The sequence below is a fragment of the Eretmochelys imbricata genome, chromosome 10, assembly GCF_965152235.1.
Source record: "Eretmochelys imbricata isolate rEreImb1 chromosome 10, rEreImb1.hap1, whole genome shotgun sequence".
NCBI classification, from domain to species: Eukaryota; Metazoa; Chordata; order Testudines; family Cheloniidae; genus Eretmochelys; species Eretmochelys imbricata.
The window spans coordinates 53703930-53726600 of NC_135581.1; the positions used below are offsets into that span (position 1 = coordinate 53703930).

The 22671-nt window shown below is 41.0% G+C and overlaps 1 protein-coding gene and 1 long non-coding RNA gene across 5 annotated transcripts in view; one reads left to right on the plus strand and one right to left on the minus strand.

Annotated features, from left to right (window-relative positions):
- Positions 1-5263: 5263 nt before the first annotated feature.
- On the minus strand, positions 5264-19020 carry LOC144271281 (uncharacterized). Its single transcript, XR_013347325.1, has 4 exons — positions 18472-19020; positions 14347-14475; positions 6883-6977; positions 5264-6788 (listed from the first exon to the last, which is right to left on the minus strand). It is a non-coding gene; the product is annotated as an uncharacterized LOC144271281 (long non-coding RNA).
- A 176-nt stretch (positions 19021-19196) lies between these two features.
- Positions 19197-22671, plus strand: part of ICE2 (interactor of little elongation complex ELL subunit 2) — a 68940-nt gene continuing 65465 nt past the window's right edge. For all 4 annotated transcript variants that reach the window (XR_013347252.1, XR_013347253.1, XM_077827623.1 and 1 more), the window contains exons 1-2: positions 19197-19272; positions 21197-21301. Coding sequence is in view for 2 of the 4 variants with exons in the window: in XM_077827623.1 (XP_077683749.1) it covers positions 19244-19272; positions 21197-21301 (134 nt within the window). In the remaining 2 variants the exon portion in view is untranslated. The remainder of the gene's footprint in view (positions 19273-21196; positions 21302-22671) is intronic.

The window sequence follows — 22671 nt, forward strand, 5'->3', positions numbered from 1 at the left end:
ATATATCACCTAAGCACTTCTAGAATGTCTGAAGTACAAACGTTAAAAAGAAAAGAAAAAAAAGAAAGAAAACCAAGACACTTTATATGGCCCTGCACAGACCTAGGGAGCCAACACACTGCACATCTTTTGGCGGTCGGGGTCAGGCAAAGGATGGGAAACAATGAAACAAAGTTGAACTTGTTTTTCTCATGCATATGATTTCCATTATGCCTACAAATGTGGACCCTTTTTCTGTCTTGACTTCTCGATCTTTGACCTCTGTTTACACAGAATGAGGGTACTAAACTCAGAAGGTTTCTTTTTCCTTGTAGTTCACTGCCCACAGACTTTCAACAGAACAATCAATTTGTTGATCCCAGCAGAGTCCAGCAACTGGTGTGTACTGCAGAGGTTTCAGCATCAGTTTGCACAACTTGCTCACTGTTTCATGAAGGACGATATTTTTCATCTACCATTGATTGCCAGTAGGCAGAATGGCACGAAAAGGGTCCATAGCAATAGCAACAATAGCATTATAATATATTACAGGGTAAATGGGCATGAAGACTATATATAGAAAAAGAGATAATGTTTATATATTGTTTTAATTAATATAAAAAGTAGTTACTGGTATAGCTTTTCTTGTTGAATTGATAAGGCACTTTCATTTTGCACCTTTTTCTTTAAATTAAATGCTAGTGTGTTCATTGTCGTGTTGCATGTGCACCAGAAATTCAAGTTTAACTGAAAAAGGTTTGGAAGGTACTGATACATTGGAAGGTATTTATGCTGCTGTTTTCAACATTACTTTTCAAGACAGGCTGGTCACATCCTGAAATGAAGACATTGATTTTTAGAGTCTGAAAACGATGAACATTTTCTAAAATCAAATTAGCTTCTCAGCTGCTTTTTAAAGGGTGCTTTTATTTTTATACACAACCCAAAAGTTTCAAATCTGTGTGTTTAAAATTGCACATCTAAATCCATATTTAGCCTCTGAAATAAAAGCCCTGATTTTTCAGAAGTGCCAAGCACCCACAGCCAAGAATTTGCTGAGCATCTGCAGGTCAATCACAGCTGCAAGTGTGAAGCACCCTTGAAAATCGGGCCTTTAATTGTGGTGTATAAATATGGGTATGGATGCCCAACTCTATGAACCCATGTTTGAAAATGTTGACCAGAGTGTAATATATACACATACTCATATACTACATATATATATATATATATATATGTGTGTGTGTGTGTGTATGTTATATATACTGTTATATACTTTTAAACTCCACATGGTAAACAATGCACTTAAAGCAAAAGCCTAGTCCCATTGAAGTCACTGAGAATTTTGTTATTGACTTCAGCAGGCCTTTTTTCAAAATCCAGTAATTTTCTCCAGCACAGCACAACAGAGAAGTCCTTTGCTTTTAGAGCACATATGTATGGCTCTAGAAACAGCTAGGTTTATTTGGAAAGAAGCACTCTCTAAGGCTTATCAAATAAGTGCAAACTGATAAAATAAAGGCACAATCCTTTTGGTAGAAAGCAGGCATTTTATATTCTACATGAAACCCGAAAATCATGAGAGTGGACTATAGAATGAGCAGTAAGACAATAAACATACGTTGTGTAATTCCAAAAATGATTGTGATCCATGCATTATACTAATAAGGGGCCAAATTTTGCTGTCTTTATTTATGCAAATTACCATTCCCTTTACAAGGAGTTTTGCCTGAATATGGATGGCAGAATTTTGTCCCAAAGGAGGAGAAAAGTCAGAATTAAAAATATTAAATTAATTCTGAATGAGAGAGCCATATTAAACAACGTTAAGGGTAAGTTATCTAGCTTGAACGAGAAGGGAGCCCTCCCTATATTTATTTGGAAAAGTAGTTTTAGGATTGCAGCCTGATCTTCCAGCTCAATTGAACCAGAATGTTAATCCAGGAATTCTTCTTTGGCTAACTCTCTGCCCTCAGTCAGCCACTGGAAAGCCAATTTCTGCCTCAGTGTCATTCCGATGGTACTTCTGAGATTGGATGAAGCCTGACAGGAATGTAGACAACTTCTGTTTTATATGGAAAGCCAGAGATAAAACATCATAATATAACCACTGACTATCACTTTGAGTCATTTTGGATTAAATTTATCCACTTATTATAAAGTGAGATGTACAATCTGTTCAAAATTCAGTTTTCTTTATTTATTAATGCAATCCCTAAATGTTTAGTCCCCGGTTGTCTACACCCATGTTAGAAGCGTTATGCAGCTGTGGCTTGCCTGAAATGGCATTTAATAGTCACTGCAAAGCTGGAACCGCCTCCTTTGAATTGGAAGCAACTGGGGTGTTGAATTGGGGCTATATGGAAACAAAGTGAAACTTTGCATTTTCCCATATAGACAGTTTCTTGAAGTTATTAACATATTGGAGTAGCACCTAAGGGCTATCACCATATTCTGCTAGGCACTGTACAAAGATATAATAAAGGGCAGTTCATGCCCCAAAGACCTTGTGAAGTGGCAGCATGCTCCAAAATATGAATAACTTTTTATTTTCTAAGATTGGTGTGAGTATAAGATCACACTGTAATTGTTTTTACACTACCCATCCAGCCCCTGCTCCTTTTCCTATGATCACTTTTTTTCTTTTTAGTGTAGGAAGGAGATAGGGAGAGAGATTTAAATAAAAGATTTTGGTATGTGACTAATCTGTGTGGTAAAGTATATATATAAAATACCTAAACAAGTTCCCAGGTAAACCTACTTAATCCTTTTTTTCTTTAAAACTGAAATGGCAGGAATGGTATATTTACCTGGACAAATTGGAGCCTCTGCACTTTAACAATTAATAGCAGTCATTCCAACACATTGTGTTAAAGGGACACTGCCAACTTGAATGTTAATAAAATTAAGTTTTTTGTCTTTCAAATTCATTTGTATAGAGTACATTTTTAAATAGTATTGCCTGTTGTTGTTTTATTAAAATTCTTAAGGTTTTATGCTTCTCTGTTCGTTAAGGTTAATAAGGGCCTTTTCAGCAAAGTAGAAACTGACTGGGTATGGAAAACAGTGAAATTGTGCATATGACAGTTTTTTGTATATAGACAAAGTAAATTAATAAGACAGAGGAATATTTTTTCACTAACATTTCATTTGTAGTCACTGTAGTTGTTGCCAGTAACTATTAAGAAAAAAACCCTCCAGACAGATGATTTTCAAGTTGACTGTGTCTCTTTAAATCTATGGGGCCTAATGCTCCTCTCACACTGTGTTAACTGAGGAGTAATTGGAGAAGATGGAGCTACACAGATGTAAAACTGTTTTAAGGGGAGAATTAGGATAATGGGTTATTATGGGCAAAATAAAGTGTTCCCTTTTTTATAATTTGAGCATCTCTCACTTAGGCTTGAATTATTGCATTTAACCAGCGACCCACATTGGGGTCTGTATGGAGCTGCTACACTCTAATGGATTGTGCCTCCGATGGCACATTCTGCTTCCCTAGCGTCCCTATCCTACTCTGCTAGCTGACAGAGATGGGACAGTGCTTCACCTTCTCTACACCTGCTTCACAGTGATGTGCCCATGGAGACTTAGGGAGAAGTCCCTGTACTTTCATGAATGCAAAGGCTGAAGTTATGAGTGGGCATTGTCAAAGAGCATGGAGGAGTATAGCATTCACCATTCATTCCCTCCTGCATGCCCCCCACAAGAGTCATTCAACATCAAGGATTTGATCCAGAGCCCCTTACAGTCAAAGCAAGGAGCTTTGGATTGAGCCCCTAATCTTTAAAATGACCCAGAAAAATGTATCTGCGAAAAACAGTCAAATGCATCTCTCAGTTCTTTTTAGTTTGCGTTTTCTGGAATCATTGTTTACTTTATTGGAATAACTAGTCTGACGTGACATTTCCGTTCTGATCTTTGCATTTGTGGATTTAATTTAAAGCAAAAAGAAAAGGAGTACTTGTGGCAGGCTTTTTACTAACAAAAGATTTCTGAATGTGACCAGCCTCAGGTGCTAGCCCCTTAAAGATCAACTAAACTTAATTCCAGTGTCAGCTAATGTAAGTAAGACTTGACCTTTTCCAGGGAGTGAAAGACAAACCCTGTGTTTGACAGTAAGTAAGGTAACCGTGCTAAATATTTTGGGCCTTTTTCTGTCATTACCTTCTTTTTTTTTTTCTGGTAAATAGTACTTTACCTGGTCTGTGAGTGCAAACAGATGGGATATTTGACATCTAGCTACTAGATGCAACTGTTTGGGAACACAAAATTGCAGGAGCAATTACGTTTGCTCCAGAAGCCAAGTAGAGCCCTAACTGAAAGCCGTATAACTTGTGGTCTGATTTTCAAAAATGTTGCACCCCTCACAGCTCTCACTGTCTTTAGTGGGAGCTGCTGAGTGCTCAGCACCTTGTAAAATCAGGCCATTAGTGTACACCTGACATAAGTGTGCTTTCCTAATCACTGTTAGTAGTCAAGATGGCTGATTTTTTTTCTGAGGATAACAGGGCGGTAGATGTACTTAAAGACTACTGCTGCCAAAGAGCCTTTTTGTGAGGGGATGTTGAATGATTCTAAATATAGCTAGTCATAATGAATCTACAGTATAGGAATAGGACATTGGCAGATGACTTATGTCTGTTAAGAACATCTGAGAGTAGGGCCTAAGACCAGAAGTTCAGCAGTATATCAAGTTGAAATATACATTCATGCTCTGTGAATGAATGTCAGATGTATGAAACTTTCATAGTCTTCCCAACTCACTACCACAAAAAAAAGTGACATTACAGAGAATAGCTGAAGATATTGGAATAATTATTCCTCTTAAGTGAGCTGCTCCTTATAATTTGTAAAGAAATTGTCTTGGGTTGTTGACATCTATCCAGTTTTCTGTTCTAAGGCAAAGAAACATTCTCAAGCTTTCTTAAAGAAGAGGTACTACCGTACAGTGTCAGTTGGTCCACTCTGATGTACTTTTGTGACTGATGCTGTTCATCTTTTTAATAACTATTGGATGAGGTGATGTGAGATGCTGTTCTTAAGTTTGGTTTTTCTTTATAAAGTTTCTGTATCCTAGTATGGAGACCAAGGTCTGAGTGTGTGTGCGCATGCACGTGTGCACACATGCATGAATGTGTGTGTGTCTGCTTCTAGGCTGTCAGTGGAATAAAAAAATGTATTCAAAATACTTAACTCAAAAATAGAAGGTGGAAAAAAGATTTATTCTATACAAAGCCTTGTCTGGACCACTTTAGAGAGACTTCTATTTTTTTAACCCTTCTATAAATATTTGATGGCACTTGAAATATTCCTGCAATAAAATGTGATTTGTGTAAAGATAAAAAAAAAAGATTTTGTAATGTGAAACAATGAAAGAAAGTAATGTAATTTTTCTAAAAAACAAAAACAAAAAACAAAAGAACGAACTTTGTATTACTTTGTTGATGGAATTTGTCTATTTGTCTTTGGAAAACTTTTTATTTCATTGAATGTGCCATAGTAGAGGTGTGGGGGGTTTGTTTTATTTCCTCCTCTTTTTTTTTATGTTTTTAATTAAAGGAATATAGCTATTTGTGTTACGACATTCCAAAATGCAAGACAACATAGCAGAATCATGATTACAAGGATTGATTAGTAAGCTTTGATCATTGTTGCTTTTTTGCACATGTTCTTCATTCCTCTATAGTGCAATATGTACATAGAGCACTTGCGGGTGTAACCTTATCCCTCAGGGAAAAATACATATTTGTACAGGATTTTTTTTTTACTTTTTTTTCCTAAGGAATGTCGATTGAATCACTTGTTTGTTGTTGAGGGGCAGCCAGATAATAATCCTAAAGCCACTGTCATAAAAATTGTTTAATCATTTTGTGCCCTTCTTTTATTTAAAAAGAGAAATAAAAGTTATTTTCTGACAGTTCTTTGTGCTGATTGGTGACGAAAAGGGTAAATAAATAAGCACCTTATGATTGACTTAACTGTGAATGACAATCCATCTTGTTATCAACACTAGAAGCCCTATTATTTCAGACTTGGGTTTAAGAGTCAGAAACTAATGTGCTCAGGGATCAACTAAAACTCTTCAACAGGGTGGCCAGTACTACTGGGACAAATTGCTTTTTGAAAAATATATCATCATCCCTCCAAGGCACAAGTGAACTGTGTAGAACTCTTATGTGTCTAAACTCTCCATGTGTGCCTCATTTGAGTTTCCAGCCCATTGCTCATCAGTCTTATTTAATGAAAAATTAAAGAAAGGAAGAAATAGAACTTTAAAAATCATACAGAATTTTGTAAACATTCTTGGAAAACAAATCATTATTCAAATTTCATTTCAGGACCCACTGTTCACCATTTTTTAATCATAGGAGTGTTTTGTAACAAAAAATGAATCTTCAATGTTTAAATTATAATTATCAAAGAGAACTCAGTTTTTCATATGCACTATAATATGCGTGGAAATGCTATGATTATTCAAACTTTACATTGAGTCATATAGCACAGAACACCATTAAAACCAGAAGAATACCAGGAGAACAAGTTATTAGACCTTCCCTGCTGTTGCTCTATGTGCTTCACTGTAAACCAAAAATATGTCATTTAAAGAAGCACTGTAGCTACCTACATCTTTGCATTTCCACATCTAAGTCTTACAGCAATTGCAGTAGTAGCAGGAAACAGAAAAGTCTAATCTGTCAATGCCAAAACGCTATGGATTTAGTGTAAGATTTTTCAAATACAGTATGTCTATATTGGGTTCTGGAAGCCCTGCAGAAGTGATGGAGTTGCTTTGCTTTCCTTTGTACCTAAAATAAAAACAAGTAAAAAATTACAAATGCAATGGGCAAGATTGTGAGACTCTTTAATCAGGGCAAGAAGAGTGATTTCTCAAAATCTTACCTATGTGATTTAAATTATTCTTTTAAAAAGCATCATTTCTCCATTTTCTTGGGAGTTTTCATTTTTTCTTCGCTTGTATAACACGAATCCCAATTCTACATTTATGTAAAAAAATAAATCTAGTGAAATCTGTCTAAAATAACCACTCTACAAGCTTATGCAGTTGATTTTCTAATGCATGCAGGTTTAGTTTTAAGACAGAAAATTGCCTAAGAAGGTTGGTCTCTTGATCAGATCTCATTCTCTTTTATTTTTGTTAGAAGAGAATCCCTAATGCTGATCCTGAACGAGTAAAGACTAAGGTAGAGGTCTAAAGATATTTACTGAAATGGTTGACATCCTTCTGTTCATATTTGCAAATCATTCAATGTGAACAGTTTACAAGATAAATTTTACCTCTGTATTTCAGTGCCCCAGACATTGGTGCATGTATTTTCCTGGACTCTCTGATGATAAAGGGTAAACAATGGATTTTTTGATTCGTTAGCAATTTTGAGCAGTCAGAGGGAAAAAATCATTTGGATTAGACTGACAATGAAAATGTTTGAAATTTTTGGCAAATCAAAAAGTTTTTAAAAATGCTTGAATATTTTGAAATAAAATTAAAACAAATTTCAAAAGTCATTTTCAACCGAGACGATTTTTTTTCAGAAATGTCAAAGTATTTGGATTTTAAAAATATATGTATTCCAAAGCAAACAATGCAACCAAATCAACATGAGTTCACAAAAACAAGTCTGCATATTTCTCAAAAAAAAAGTTTGGGTCAAAAAAAATTTGCCCAGGTCTACTAATGATTGGCTTAGACCTTCCCTAGTCTTCAGAGTTAGGGACTCTTAAACGGATACAGAAACCGGGTTACTACTAAAACTGTGCACACAGTTTGTAATTAATCATTTATTCTACAGTTCAGCTCTGTATTTGAGTCTCCCACAGGCAGATAATGGATTTTATCAATATTTGTTGTAGGAAAAAATTACTGTATAATAATCTGAAATAATTAGTGATAAGGAGTTTTCTCTGAGTATTCAATATTTGAAATTTTAGCTGTGTTGGCTGGTTTTGATTGTGACACCTAGGACACTCAGTATATTTCCTTTTCCTAATTGGAGGAGTGAACCTCTTAGAATTGGATTTTTATGATTAATATATATTACTTTAAAATTCACCTTCTATGAACATGTTTGAATATTAGTGTGACATTTGCTTGAATATTCCTGCCACTTAAATTATTTGGTGGAATGTTCAGGGAAAGCAAACATACAAGGAAGCCAAATGCAATAGAAAAAATTAATTTAAAAAACTGAAATAACCATTTATAGATAAATATCTGCAGTATTCGCTCAGCTCCCATTACTGTGTACCTTAGCAGCCCAATATAATGCTGTTAAGACACCAGGTAAAGAGGGAAAATATATAACATTTAATAAAAGGATAATTGCTAGTATCTACTCCATTCTTTGAATTTTATTCAGGCATTTAAAGGAATTTTAACATAATAAAAGCTGTATTCTACCTTTATATTCCATATACGGAACTGCCAGTGACAAATGACAGAGGGTTTGGGTTTTTTGGCCTTTATTAGAGGTAGAATATAGCAATAACCTTCTAGAGCAATAAGTAGACTAACCACATATGAAATAAAACATGATGCCACATGAAATGTTTAGCCCCTTTACATTGTGAAAATAAAAATGTATGAAATATTCTGACTATGCAGGCAATCAATATACACTCTTTACATTTAGATTTTGCTGCCTCAATATTCACTTGGATATCTTTCCTCACAATCTCATTACCTTCTGGAGCTTCACTTCACAAGAAAGTTGTTTAGCTTGGCATAATATATATGACATCAGACTTTATTTTTAGGCAATATCCGCATGCTTTCCATGTTTGTATCTGCTTAATATACTGAATTCCCCCTAAACTATCTTAATATAGATGCATAAATTTTACAAGCACTTGCAATCTCTTTAATTATATAATACCTAAATGCAGAGAATTCATAAGCAATACAGTGAATTTTATTTCACAAAAGACATATGTACTGTAAATATCTTTCTAAATCCAAATTTTTCCTCATTTTTGTGTTTAATTTTGAAACAATTTATAGAAAGAACAGTGGTAAATATTTTGACTATTAGGACATTAGCTGGCTGCTTCTTTATATGTAACTGTATTGTCTGCCTGCTCCTTTTATGGAGATGTGTTTTTGTATTGGATGTTTGGGCCAATGGGAGGCTTCAAGCTACAGTGTATTTTCCCAATTTAAATATATTTAACATATGACAAACCCCAGACAAGGCTTTTTAAAATGTATAAAGAACTGCAGTGTTAGGAGGTTTATTTGCAAACTGATTTCAATGTTGTCCATTTTTATGGCACCTTTTAACATATTGTTGTTTCCAAAGTACAAAAAGAAGGTTAAAAATACTCTAGCCATAATTGAATGTCAAGCAATAAAAACAAATGACTTTTTGTGCATAGATTTAAAAAGAAATACAAATTTTAGACATCTGCATGTAAATGCAATCTCTTGTTTACTGCTTTCTTAAACTTCAGCAACTAATTCCTTATTTTACTATTAATTTAAGGATTTGTAATGGCCTGTAAACATTTTCTCTTGCTCTGTTCTTTCAACTTTATCTTTGTCTCTGCTTTTGAGTCATATTTAATGTTGTTCTGCTCACCTCTATACGGTTAACTTTTTGCTTTCATTCTGTATAGATAAAGTTATGCTATAAACAGCCTACACAGTGCAAATATTTATCTGTTTATCAAATACCACATTATGCTGTATAATATCTGTTTTACTATATAATCTATTTTAGACATAGCTGTTTAGAACTAGAGTGTGCTATTTTTGTGTTTTTTCTGATGTGTGGTGCTAGATAAGTTACTTTTGTGAACAAAAAAACAAACCCCTTTTATTCCTAGACAATACCACCTTGGGTCTTGTTAATTTCACTGTCTATAACATATATATATGCGTGTGTGTGTGTATGTTATGTGTGTGTATATATATATACACACACACACATACACACGAGCATATATATATATATATATATATAATCTACATATGTCCAACAAGTACCTGTATCAGAGTACTAGATCTGGGACATGTTTTTTCTCTTTAAATACATAGTACCATTATATAAATTATTCTGTAGTATATTTAATGAGGAGAAAATTACTTCAACAGAATAGATATTTGATATCAAATATTTTTCTATGTTCATATTATGATAAATGTGCTATGTCCTGTTTATTATCCATTGGGTTGCTAAAATGCTTTCACTGCATATCACATCATACGAAAAATATGTAGCCAGTTCCCCAGTATAAAATGCTGTCTAGTTTAAGGGTTGAAGTAGGTAGTTAACTGGGGGATCTCTTTTCCAGTTAGTCCATGTGAGATATAGATATATAGATATAGACCTAAACCTGCTAAGTGCTGGGTGCCTTCTTCCCCCTATCTAACAGGAATGGAGGGCACTTCCCATTCCAGAAGTCACATGATCATGCCTATATGCCTAATTCCAGTTATTGTCAATGGGAATGTTCTGTAAATCTTTCATGAAACATTGATGTCCAAATTCTGACCTTATATATGCATATGTGATTCTCATTAAAATGACACATGCATGTTCAAGGATGGACTTTGACACCTAAAGTTAATGCAGAAATGGACTTTGTGGAAGTCAGTCAGTCAGAGAACTTGATATTTTCTGAATTTTTATACATACCTTTATTTATCTAGAAATCATACTTGGAGTTACTCTTCGCTTCAACTCTCTCCTCCCACGAATATTGTCATTTAAGTTCTTACAAAATTGATGGATATCAAATATCTGAGGTAATTAACCTTTTTAAATATTTATTAGAATTTTTCTGTAATATTACTGAATTTATAAGATCTTTAGCAAAGATTTTTGAGCAATTTATTAAAGATAATGTTTCTGTTTACTGCACTTTTTGATAACAGAAGGTAGTGAATTTTAAGGCCATGATTCTTGGCTTCCATGCACTGCTTTTGTACCCTCAATCCAAGGAAAATATTTTTTTTTTACAGTAACATACTATTGTCCTGAAAATAAATACAAACTTTACTGCACCATGGGTATATTTTCATAAGTAGAAAGTTTAATTACAAACACTATCAGGACAATTACTTTTAAAACCTTCAGAGTTAGTCTTATTTAAATACAAGCCATGATGATTTTATTTCTAAATCCCTTGTTGATTTACATCACCTTTTGATACTTTCAAACAGCAATCAGTGGAGGATCTCTTAAATTTTTATCTGCTAACATATACATCATAAACTTTATGCTAGGAAAATGTTCTCCCTGATTGTTTAAGTTTAGTTGTTATATAAATTATGCAAAACCCTCTGGTAATATTTTCTCCTGTAACTAAATGTTTAAAGTAAAGAGACCAGAATAAGTGCTGATTACAAATGTGTGTTGGTTTGATGATTAAGCACATGAACTTCACAAACCTCATTGAGTAATACTCATTTTTCTGTAAATACATGCAAGTTTAAATGAAATTATACTGTACATGTAAATGTGTACAGTATGTAAAAATTCCTTTTCTAGTCACAATAAAAGTATAAGCCATCAAGAGAAATGTTAAAATGTATTGTATTAAAACTTTGCTAATGATCTTTACCCATTATCACCTAACTTTTCACTTTCTTGAATCTTCTTTTAAACTCACTCTTACAATAGTCTGCTTATATTCAACAGTTTATTTTACTCTGAGTCCTGAAAAAGTATTTTGATTCATTTTGTAAATACAACTGTAAAAATAAGAGATTTAATGTTGTCTTTTAAATACTCCAATTTTCATTCTAATATGAATGTTGTTATATTGTACTTAGAAACTTGTACCTTTAATATTACATTACCTTTATTAAGTGCATTGAACACATCAATTTTAGATGTGCTTTATGTACTGTTATCCTGTAATAAAAGTTTCAGCTTCTAATGGAAACACGTGTCTTATTATTTTTTTCCATTAGGATCATATTCATTTTCTGCATTGTGTTACGTGTTAAATTTATTCCTTGGTGGCTGTACAGAGGTACAAAGTTAATCAAGCTCTAGATGTGTCATGGTAGATTTTGTTGAACAAATAAACCTCTATACAGTTTTTTAGTATTCAACCGTTTGACACTGTCAGGCATAGTAAAGAATCTAGGTGCATGTCTTTACCCCACTACATTACTAGATACATATAGACTCAACAATAACAACATCAAGGATGTTAGCAGAGTGAGTGTGAACACTTGTGAGGACTGGAATCCAAGGGTCTGTTATCCTAGAACAGTACTGGCATGTAACGAAGAGAGAGTCTGTCCAGGTTCAGGTATGTAGATATCGCATTGTGGAGAAGCCACTGCACACAAAAAACTACCTTAAAAGAACATTATTAAGTTAAGCACTGAACTGTTGGAAATGCCAGGATTACTGTTGACTCTGCAAGTTTAATTCAGCCCCCTTGTGTGTATACATTATGATACTGTCTTTAATTACATGATCTCATACTATTTTTTTCCACAGGATCCCAACTACATTCAGTACAGGGGATGGATGCTATTCAATATTTAGTTTTCTCCTTGTTTAATGTGTGGCCCATGCCTTTTTTTTACTGCACACTATCCAAACCCTGCTCTGAAGACAGAATTATTAATTTCCTCATAGGCTTTTCTACAGTATCTTTGTGCTTCAAAAAAGTGTGTGTGTGTGTATTTATTTCACAACACTTCTGTGAGATGGGAGGGTATTATTATCCCCCTTTTTACACTTGTGGAACTGACTGAGGCACAGAGAGATTAGGGTCAGAAATATCTACTAATTTTGGGTGCCTACTCTGAGACATTTAGGACCTGATTTTTCGAAGTACTTAGCATATCATGCTTCATGTGTTCAGAGTACAGCTCCCAAGACTTCAGTTGCAGATGTGAGTGCTCGGTACTTCTGCAAATCAGAACCCAGGGTGTCACACCAGGCACCAAGAAACTGAAGCATTTGTGACCACCTGTGAAAAGTTTTGGTTTAAGTAGCTTGCCCAGCATCACCAAGGAACTCTGTGGTAGAGGCAAGGATAGAATCTAACTCTCCAGACCAGCATTTAATCACTTTAACAATTTTTTGGGTACAATCCTCATTTAGTACAAACCTTCACTTCTGAACAAACGATGCATGAGTACCACAGACAACAACCTGCTTCACTACATAACCCTGATTCATCCACAGAACAGGTCCATTCTGTGCACTGAATGAGACAGGGATCCTATGGAAAAAATAGCATGTGATCCTGGAATTATAGACTGTGCTAATGAATACACACAAGGCCAAGGGCCCAGAGCCTCAAAGCACTGAGGCTCCTAATTTCTATTGAAATCGATGGAAGCTAGGAGCTTAAACACCTTTGAAGATTTGGGCCAAGAAGGTCAAGATAAGGTTGCACAGAGTTGAAATGTGGAGTAGGTGGTCATCTTTCCTCCAACCAGGCCCAAGACTGAAATAACAGGCTGGTTCAAGTAAAATATGATGTATATTAACAAAGCTTTGTAGGGGAAGCTTTGGCAGTTGAGGCATTTACTTACTCTAGCTAGTGCTATTAGTGCCTGATTATTCTGCGTCACTGAAGTGCATGGGGGTTTACGTGAGTCTGTGATTCAAGAGAATCCAGGTAAGTCAAAATTCATGTTATTCCAGTGAAAGAAATAACTCTATGGAAAGGAATTGATGTAAATCAGGCCTTTTGAAATAAAAAAAAATATGATTACGGGGGATTTGAACAGGATTGAAACTGAAAAAGGATTTCTGATTTCTAGCTCAGAGAATAAATGGATCAGACTGCACTTTGCAGTAGGCCAGAGATTCCCAACATTTCTGTTGGCTGCACCCTTGTGCTGGGATGAATTAGTGGATGCTTCTCCACTCCACCTTGCAGTCCTTCATCTCACAGATTCCCTTGTTCCATTATTATTATTTATCAGCTTTATTATGGTAGTGCCTATGGGACAACCAAGAATGGCGGTCCAAGGTGTTAAGCATTGGACAGAGTAGTAGACAGTCTTTGCCCTGAAAAGTTTACAGTCTAAATAAAAAAGACACATAAAGGGTAGGGAAAGGGATATAATGCACATACAATGTGATAGCAACAAATGTCACTTAGTTCCATTATTTCATGTTTGGGTGGGTTTAGTTAGGCAGGGATAAGCTAGATGGTGGGGTGAGAGGGAACACTGAAGAGGAAGGAGGGACAATATGAAAGGCAAATATGGAGTAAGGCTGAGTTGAAGAGACTGTGAGGGAAAGGGGCGGGGAGAGAGTTGAAGAATACAGCCAGTGGCTGTACATCAGAGTTGTACTTGCTGCCATATATATTAAGGAATATTAGAGAAGAGGAAAGGCAGACAGGCCAAGTACCTTTGAAGCCTACCATTTTACTCACAGCAGCAGGAGTAGGGGCAGACTGGATCTGGAATCATGTACTTTTCCTTTCCTCTGAGTTGTATCTCTGACCTCTGCATTAGTCTGGTGGTGTCCCAGTCTTCTTCATTATCTGGTCCTGTATGTTCAGACAAGAGCTGATAGTTACAAGGTGCTGTCAGAGGATCTCAGTGTTTTATGGGGGCACTCACTCCTACTGGAGACAATGGGACGTGGTGGTCATTTTGAAAGTACATTTTTGCAAAGGGCAGCTGTAATCACACACTCGTTAATAATGGAAAGATGGTAGCCATTCTTAAAAAGGGCAGTTCTTCATGGAATTCACTATAAAACAGCAGTTCTCAGGGGGGCCATAAGCCCTGAGCCCCAGTGCCCGGCGGGGCAGAAGCTGCAAGCCCATGGGCAGAGTTGGGAGGGGCATGGAGGGGCCTTGCCCCCCGTCAAACTGCAGTGCCTTAACCAGAGTGGGACAGTCCCAGGGCAGCTCCACACAAATACCCTTCCTCCTCTCTCTTTGGAGGCCACATTCCTCTGGCCAGGTCAGGTCAGGGTAGCTGCTGCTCTGGTTGGTGCCATGGAGCGGGCAGCTGTCGTGATTCCAGTCTCCTGGTGTCCAGGGCTGAAGCTGCTCCTCAGCTCCCTGCCCCCTTTGACTGCTCGACCCAGTAAGAGCCACCCAGGCAGATAGACCTGGCTCTGGGGCTGGCAGATCCCTTGGGGAGTAGCAACCATGAGAGAGGGGGCCTCCTGCCCCACAGCCCCTACCTAAATCCCTCCCTGCAACCTGAGCTACACCCCTGCCTGCACAGAGCCTCTAGCTACCCCCTGCATGCACACAGCTCCTAGTTCAGGGGTTCTCACAACAAATTTTTTGGCGGCCTCAGAGTGCGACCACCAACTCTTGCTGGTGGCCGCACTGACACTTCTTCCTAAAATACTTGATTAACTTTAGGAAAAGCAAATAAATAGCACATATACATATCCACATCACTGTAATTTATTCATGTAGGGGGTTTTTTGCAGACTCAATAATAAAAATATTACTGTGAAAAGTGACGTGTTAATATCAATCACTTTTCACATGACACTTAGTAGCTATCTGGAAGGCTGTGACAAGTAATACTTGCATGATACCTGTCTCCAGGGGCCATGCAGGGCTGTGCATCCAGGAGGAACAGGGAAGGCGGGGGGAGGGGCAGATGCTTTGCAGCCTCCTGCATCATGGCTCAGGAAGCTGTTGTGGCCCTAGGGAAACCTCCTGGCACTTGAGAAGCCTGCCCTAGTTACACCCTGCCTGCACACAGCCCCAAGCTACCCTCTCCCTGCACCCTGAGCTACACCCCTACCTGCACACAGTTCCTAACTACCACCTGCCTTCACCCTGAGTGGTTTTCACCTTTTTCCCCTCCCCCTTTTCCCCCCAGGCTGGGTGGCCTTTTGAGTTGAGTCAGTGGGTTTTAGGTTGCGCTCCCTCCCCAGACCCCACTGTGCGGAGCTAGCCTAAGCCCTGCCTGGCCCTGCCCCTGCCCCAACAAAACAGAAGTCAAACTATGCCTATGTCTGACGGCCCGCCCCCACCTGCCAGAACTCCGATTCCCCCTCCCTCCCCTACCACTCCAGATGGGCCAGGGGGGTTTTATAGCGTGTTGGGGAGGAACCTCAGAAAGCAAATGGCTGAGAACCCCTGCAAGTATAGAAGAATGTTATTGCTCAGCCTGTACTGAAGAGGAAACTTTCAGTTCTGAAGGATAATAGAAAAAAATTACTATTAATTTTAAAAAGTTGAAATTTAGTTTATGCACAAGATTGCAGTGAGTTTTAACTACATAGGAAGTTGAAAGAGTTGTATTATTCCATTATTAATAAAGAAATGGGCAGACACAGAATGGTAAATTTCTTAAAGGACCTAATTTAAAATTAATTTAAACTCCTATAATGAATTTACCTGTAAGTTCTCAGAAAATTCTCTCTCTATTCAAAGCTTAAGTGCTGTAATATTAGGACAGAGATGCACTCTTCTCTATGCATAGTGGGTGATTCCCTGCTGATTTCTTACAGGGAGGGCTGCTGAGCTGGCTCTGCAGAAAATTAAAAGGTAGTGGCATAAGGGAGTGCTTGTAGGAAACTGAGCAGGGGTGCTAGAACAGTGGGGGTCAGAGGGTGATGGACCTCCCACTTTTTACTGGCCATAAGGATGAACAACCGGAGGGGGGAGAGTTTCTTGGGAGGAAGAGACGGTGCAGGAACGGGGCTTTGGGGGGAGGAGCCTTGGGGGAAGGGGCAGCACTGTGGGATGGGGCAACAGTTTGGGTGCCCGTGGCCCCCCAATGTTAAGAAGATTCCACCACCCCTGAAAGGGAGTCAAGGGAAGAAAGAGGATCCTATGTGGTAGGTACAATAAGCCTGCACTCCGCCTCTTCCAATCCCTGCTCCATCCCCTCCCACTGCTGCCTGCTAAGTCCTTCCTCTCCTCCACTCCACCCCCTTCCCCCACAGCCCCCCTGCCTGCTTCATCCCTCCTCTCAGGCCCGCCAATGGGGGTGGGGGTGGGCAAAGGGGACAATTGCCATGGGGCCTGGGCGATTTAAAAGGGTGCAGGGGCCCCCGGCTGCCACTGGCAGTGGAGCTAAGGCAGGCTTCCTGCCCACCCTTGCTCCGTGCCGCTCACGGACCCAGCCAGCATGTCCCTGCAGCCCCTGCGGAGGGAGTATCCACGCACGGCCCCTGCCCCAAGTGCCAACTCCACAGCTCCCATTGGCCTGTACTGCGACCAATGGGAGCTGCAGGGGCGGTCGCCCAGATATTCCATCCTCACCTAGGAACCGTTGCCAGAGGGGTGTGCCAATCGCTTTCAGGAGCCGTCCAAGGTAAGTACCACTCCCCTGACTCCCTCCTGTACCACAACTCCCTGCCCCAACCTAAAGCCCGCATCCAAACTCCCTCCCAGAGCCCAACCTCTCACCCCCTCCCACACCCAAACTCCCTCCAGAGCCAGCACCCCAGACCTCCTCCCACACCCAAACATCCTCCTGGAGCCCCACCCTTCACCGCCTCCTGTACCCAAACTCCATCCCAGAGCCCGCACCCCTCCTGCACCCAACCCTCTGCCCCAGCCTGGTGAAAATGAGTGAGGGTGGGGGAGTACATCGGAGAGAGGGGGGATGGGGTGAGCAGGGGGCAGGGACTCAGAGAAGGGGTGGGACAGGGCATGGTCTCAGGGAAGGGACAGGCAGGGGGCAGGGCAAGGGTCTTTGGGTCTGCTCGTTTAGACAGCTGGCAACCTTAGTGGGTGGGCATATGGAAGCCCTGACCGTGCCAGAAGAGCGCACCCAGCAGCACAGGCTCACTGGGCACTAGCCAACACAGACATAGCACCGCCCGAATGTCAGGTGGACTGCGTCCGCGTTGGCATGGCTTGTGCGTGCGTGGGGGGCCCATTGACTATTCTGCCCTGGGGCCCAGAATTGCTGTCAGTGGGCCTGGCTTCTTTCCTCCCCTCATCTAACCCCCCCACCTGCTGTGTACCTCCTCTTCTCCATCCCTCTCCCCTGCTTGCCCCCACCCTCCTCTCCTCCAGGCTGGGCCGGATGCCCAGAGGTGCCCTTGCCTGGAGATCCAGGGGGCCACCCAGGACAGCTGAAGCACACAGCCCAGCCCAGACTGAGGGGGCCCAGCCCCTCCTCGGAGCGGGACAGGGTGGAGGCAGGTCTCCCCTCAGTGGCTCTGGGGGGACATGGGGTTGCCAAGTCTCATGAGAGCAAAAAGTGGCACTACCTTTCAAAACAAGCCCAACACATTTCATGGAATCATCATAGAATCCTAGAATATCAGGGTTGGAAGGGACCTCAGAAGGTCATCTAATCCAACCCCCTGCTCAAAGCAGGACCAATCCCCAATTTTTGCCCCAGATCCCAAATGGCCCCCTCAAGGATTGAACTCACAACCCTGGGTTTAGCAGGCCAATGCTCAAACCACTGAGCTATCCCTCCCCCCATTCAGAGGGAAGGCAGGAGCTGTTTATACAAATTCCATTTTTCAGTAGTTCTAATTTTGTTGCATACAACAGTCAGTAATGCATTCCAAATATGAAAACAATACAGCTGTGTGTACTCACGTTGTTAAAAAAGGGCATCCTCCCTCTCTCCATCCCCCGGGGTCTCTTGCCTCAATGTGGTACAGTTCTGTGTTGAACGGTTGAAGCGCACCCCAAGTGTGGGACAAAAAACTGGCACGTGGGCGGGCCAGAAAGTTCATGAATTTGGGTGTGTTTTCCTAACTGAAGCGGAGGGGGGCCGGAGAACCGCCTGTGCAGGGGCCCAACACCACGCCTACACGGTACACCCGTTTTAAACTAACTGTGCCTTGAAGTCGCCCAGTACAAAACAGCCCAAATAAGCAACCGCCAAATAAAAGGAGCCCAGAGCCCTGCAACTCCCTGGCGACCAAAGCGCCTTCTAAAGAAGCCCAGACGTGGCCACGCTGCTGCCAAGCAGCCTTGGGCCGGAGTCCGCCTGAGAGCCGCCCCCACGTCCCCGCTCTGTCTCTCGGGACGGGACGGGCTGCTCGGGGAGGGAACTCCCGCCCATCAATCCCCGCCCCCGCAGCGCCCCCTGAGGGAAGGGGTGGGATTCTCTGACCGGGCCGGTGTGGGCAATGGAGGAGCCGCTCGCTCTGCCCACACCAAAGATGGCCGCTCACGGAGCTGCAGATGCTGCTCGAGCTCCGGCTCTGGTTGGCTGCCTCACCCACGTGAGACCGCGTCCAGCGCGCTCCGAGGTGCTGATTGGGTAGCGCTGTGAGGGCGGGGTGGCTGGGTTCGTGGAAGGGATAGTTTGCCGTTGCCGGGAGAAGAGGCACGGGCTTCTTCGGGGGGTAGCGCGGCCAAGATGGAGGCCGGTGAGAAGCGGCTCACCTGGTGAGTACGTGTGGCTCTGCCCCGGGGCTGATGGGGGCCCCGGGCCCTGTCGCCTGGGCCCTGCTGAGGTCGGGTTTCCCCCGGCGCGGTGCTGTGTGCGAGCGGGGGCACAAACCGCTGCTGCGCTGACTGTCCCGAGCGTGGGACAGTCAGTCCCGAGCTGACTGTCCCAGCCTCTGGCAGGCTGCCGCACCGCAACGGGGTTGTGTAGCTCAGAGCCTCCGCGAGCCCCCCGGTGTCTTCCATCCCCTTGCTGCTGAGGTCGTGTAACCAACGCGCCATCGCTGTAGCCTCCGAGATTCCCCGCTCGCTGCCTCCGCATCGCCTTTCTCACTGGCTCAGCTGCTCGGGGGTCCCCGCACTTGGCCCGCCAGTGTGGACGGGGCACAGGCGATTGCTGGAACCACCGCGTGCTCTCACCCCCGCCCCGTTGTGTAGCGAGGGATCTGGATAAGAACTAATTAAAGTCTGATGCCCTGTACTAGGAGCTGCCGCCTCGTTGTTGTCCCAGCGATCGCCTACAAATAAAAATGAAGCCATTAACAACTGAAAAGCACCAATGCGGCGCAAAATGCCGGCTTCCTGTCTGTACTATAACTCTCCCCCTTGGAAGCAGTGGTGGGAAATCTGTGGGAGAGTCTATGGACACAGCAGTGCAATCTAGCAAGGGATGGGACTAAGAGCTGATCAGTTCAGAGGCTCTGCTTCAAGCAATGCCTGCATTAGCCTTGATCTGTGATAGGACACATCTGGGATCACATATTAAAAATAATATTTTTGTTTTTCCTCTCCTTCATTCCACCCACATCTTTCCCATAGGGAAGGGGGTTGGTCAGCAGTTAATTGAACTAATGCTGCAATGCTAATGCCCCTGTAGTAATTTTATATAATGTTTTAAATGGTCATTTATTAACACAGCACATAGATGTGCCAATGATTTTTACAGATAAATAAAATGAGATCCTTTCCCTAAGGAGCTTACATTTTACAGCCTTGACACTGCAAGGACTTGTGCAAGTGCTTAACTGTAAGCACATTCATAAGCCTTTGCAGGATCAAGGCCCATATCTACAATTGCTTATTTTAGAGAATGACAAATTTTATGTTTCATGAAGAAATCACCCACTAATGAAATACAACCACCATTGAGATGAAAAATAAGACCTGTTTAATATGTCAGACTAACACTACACAGAGGACAAAAAGTTTAGGACAAAAACTGAAAAAATACCCTATCTGGTTGAGATTACCACATATATTTTAGGTAGGTGGATTGTAATTACCTTTGAAGCAGTATGGTTATTTAGCAGGTAGTGTAGGAGAGAGGAAGAAATTATAATTATTTGCATTATTTTTATTCAGAAGAATCCTAAAGTACAGCATGGGGGCACAGAGCAGTGACTGTCACTGGGTGGGGGGGACTGCCACACTGCAGTTCTCAGTGGCTATTCAACAGTGCAGGAAGTTTCAACATTGTCAGAACTTTTTTCCATATTATTTTCTAAATGGAATCCCAGCAAAATTGACCCAACTTTCCGAAGTGTTTAGATTTGAATCACAATATTCCGACAAAATATGGCTCCATAAAATTTTCTCTGACCAGCTCTAGAAATGTACCCCATCCTATCTGTAAGCTTTCTTTTGAATAGTGAGGAACAAGTTCATTTTAATGTTGAAATGAACCATTGGGTTTATATCTGTCTGAGGGGGAGGAGGATGTGAACATTTTAGATAACATTTTCACCCTTTTCACACAGAACTATATACCTTATTTCTGAGTGATTCAAAGAATCATTTTTCAAATTCTGAGTGTTCGGTCACTTAGATATTGTTCTTAGGTTGGTGTCAGTAACCATATAGTCAGTGCTGTGTTTTGTGAGATTGAATTGCAACTACATGTTGTCTTTTTTTTTTTTTTAAACAGGAATGTTTCACCAAAAAATGGTGTTGAAGTGTTTTTCTCACGAGACATTTATGAAAAATATTCTTTGTCTCCAACGCTCTCTGAACTGTGGATTTTGTCAAACAAGTATGTATTTTCTTTCACGTATTGTGAGTATTCTCCATGTTGCCTGTCTGGTTCCTTTCAAAACATGCTTTTTTTCTGTTATTTTAATTGAAAAACAAAACAGCAAGGGGGAAAAAAAATGTTGTTACCCAGCATGTGAGGAAACCCAGTGGTTTGACAGATATGTACTGGTCTCTGTCTTCTTTCTTGGGACCTCGTAAAGCAGGAGACTTCCAGGGGCCTTGAGTAGTGGTCTGATCTTCTGGTTCCTCACTGATACCAAAGAAGAAAAACTTAAGCAAAACTCCTTTCACTGGCAACTTCCAAAGACAGAAAAATAAATAAAATAAAAATAAAATGGATAGAAAGTTGACCAGATTGTCGGGCTCAACGGGTAGCGATCAATGGCTCCATGTCTAGTTGGCAGCCGGTATCAAGTGGAGTGCCCCAAGGGTCGGTCCTCGGGCCGGTTTTGTTCAATATTTTCATAAATGATCTGGAAGATGGTGTGGATTGCACCCTCAGCAAGTTTGCAGATGACACTAAACTGGGAGGAGAGGTAGATACGCTGGAGGGTAGGGATAGGATACAGAGGGCCCTAGACAAATTAGAGGATTGGGCCAAAAGAAATCTGATGAGGTTCAACAAGGACAAGTGCAGGGTCCTGCACTTAGGACGGAAGAATCCCATGCACAGACTAGGGACCGAATGGCTCGGCAGCAGTTCTGCAGAAAAGGACCTAGGGGTGACAGTGGACGAGAAGCTGGATATGAATCAACAGTGTGTCCTTGTTGCCAAGAAGGCCAATGGCATTTTGGGATGTATAAGTAGGGGCATTGCCAGCAGACCAAGGGACGTGATTGTTCCCCTCTATTCGACATTGGTAAAGCCTCATGTGGAGTACTGTGTCCAGTTTTGGGCCCCACACAACAAGAAGGATGTGGAAAAATTGTAGAGAGTCCAGTGGAGGGCAACAAAAATGATTTGGGGACTGGAACACATGACTTATGAGGAGAGGCTGAGGGAATTGGGATTGTTTAGTCTGCGGAAGAGAAGAATGAGGGGGGATTTGATAGCTGCTTTCAACTACCTGAAATGGGGTTCCAAAGAGGATGGATCTAGACTGTTCTCAGTGGTAGCTGATGACAGAACAAGGAGTAATGGTCTCAAGTTGCAGTGGGGGAGGTTCAGGTTGGATAGTAGGAAAAACTTTTTCACTAGGAGGGTGGTGAAACACTGGAATGCTCTACCTAGGGAGGTGGTGGAATCTCCTTCCTTAGATATTTTTAAGGTCAGGCTTGACAAAGCCCTGGCTGGGATGATTTAGTTGGGGATTGGTCCTGCTTTGAGCGGGGGGTTGGGCTAGATGACCTCCTGAGGGTCCCTTCCAA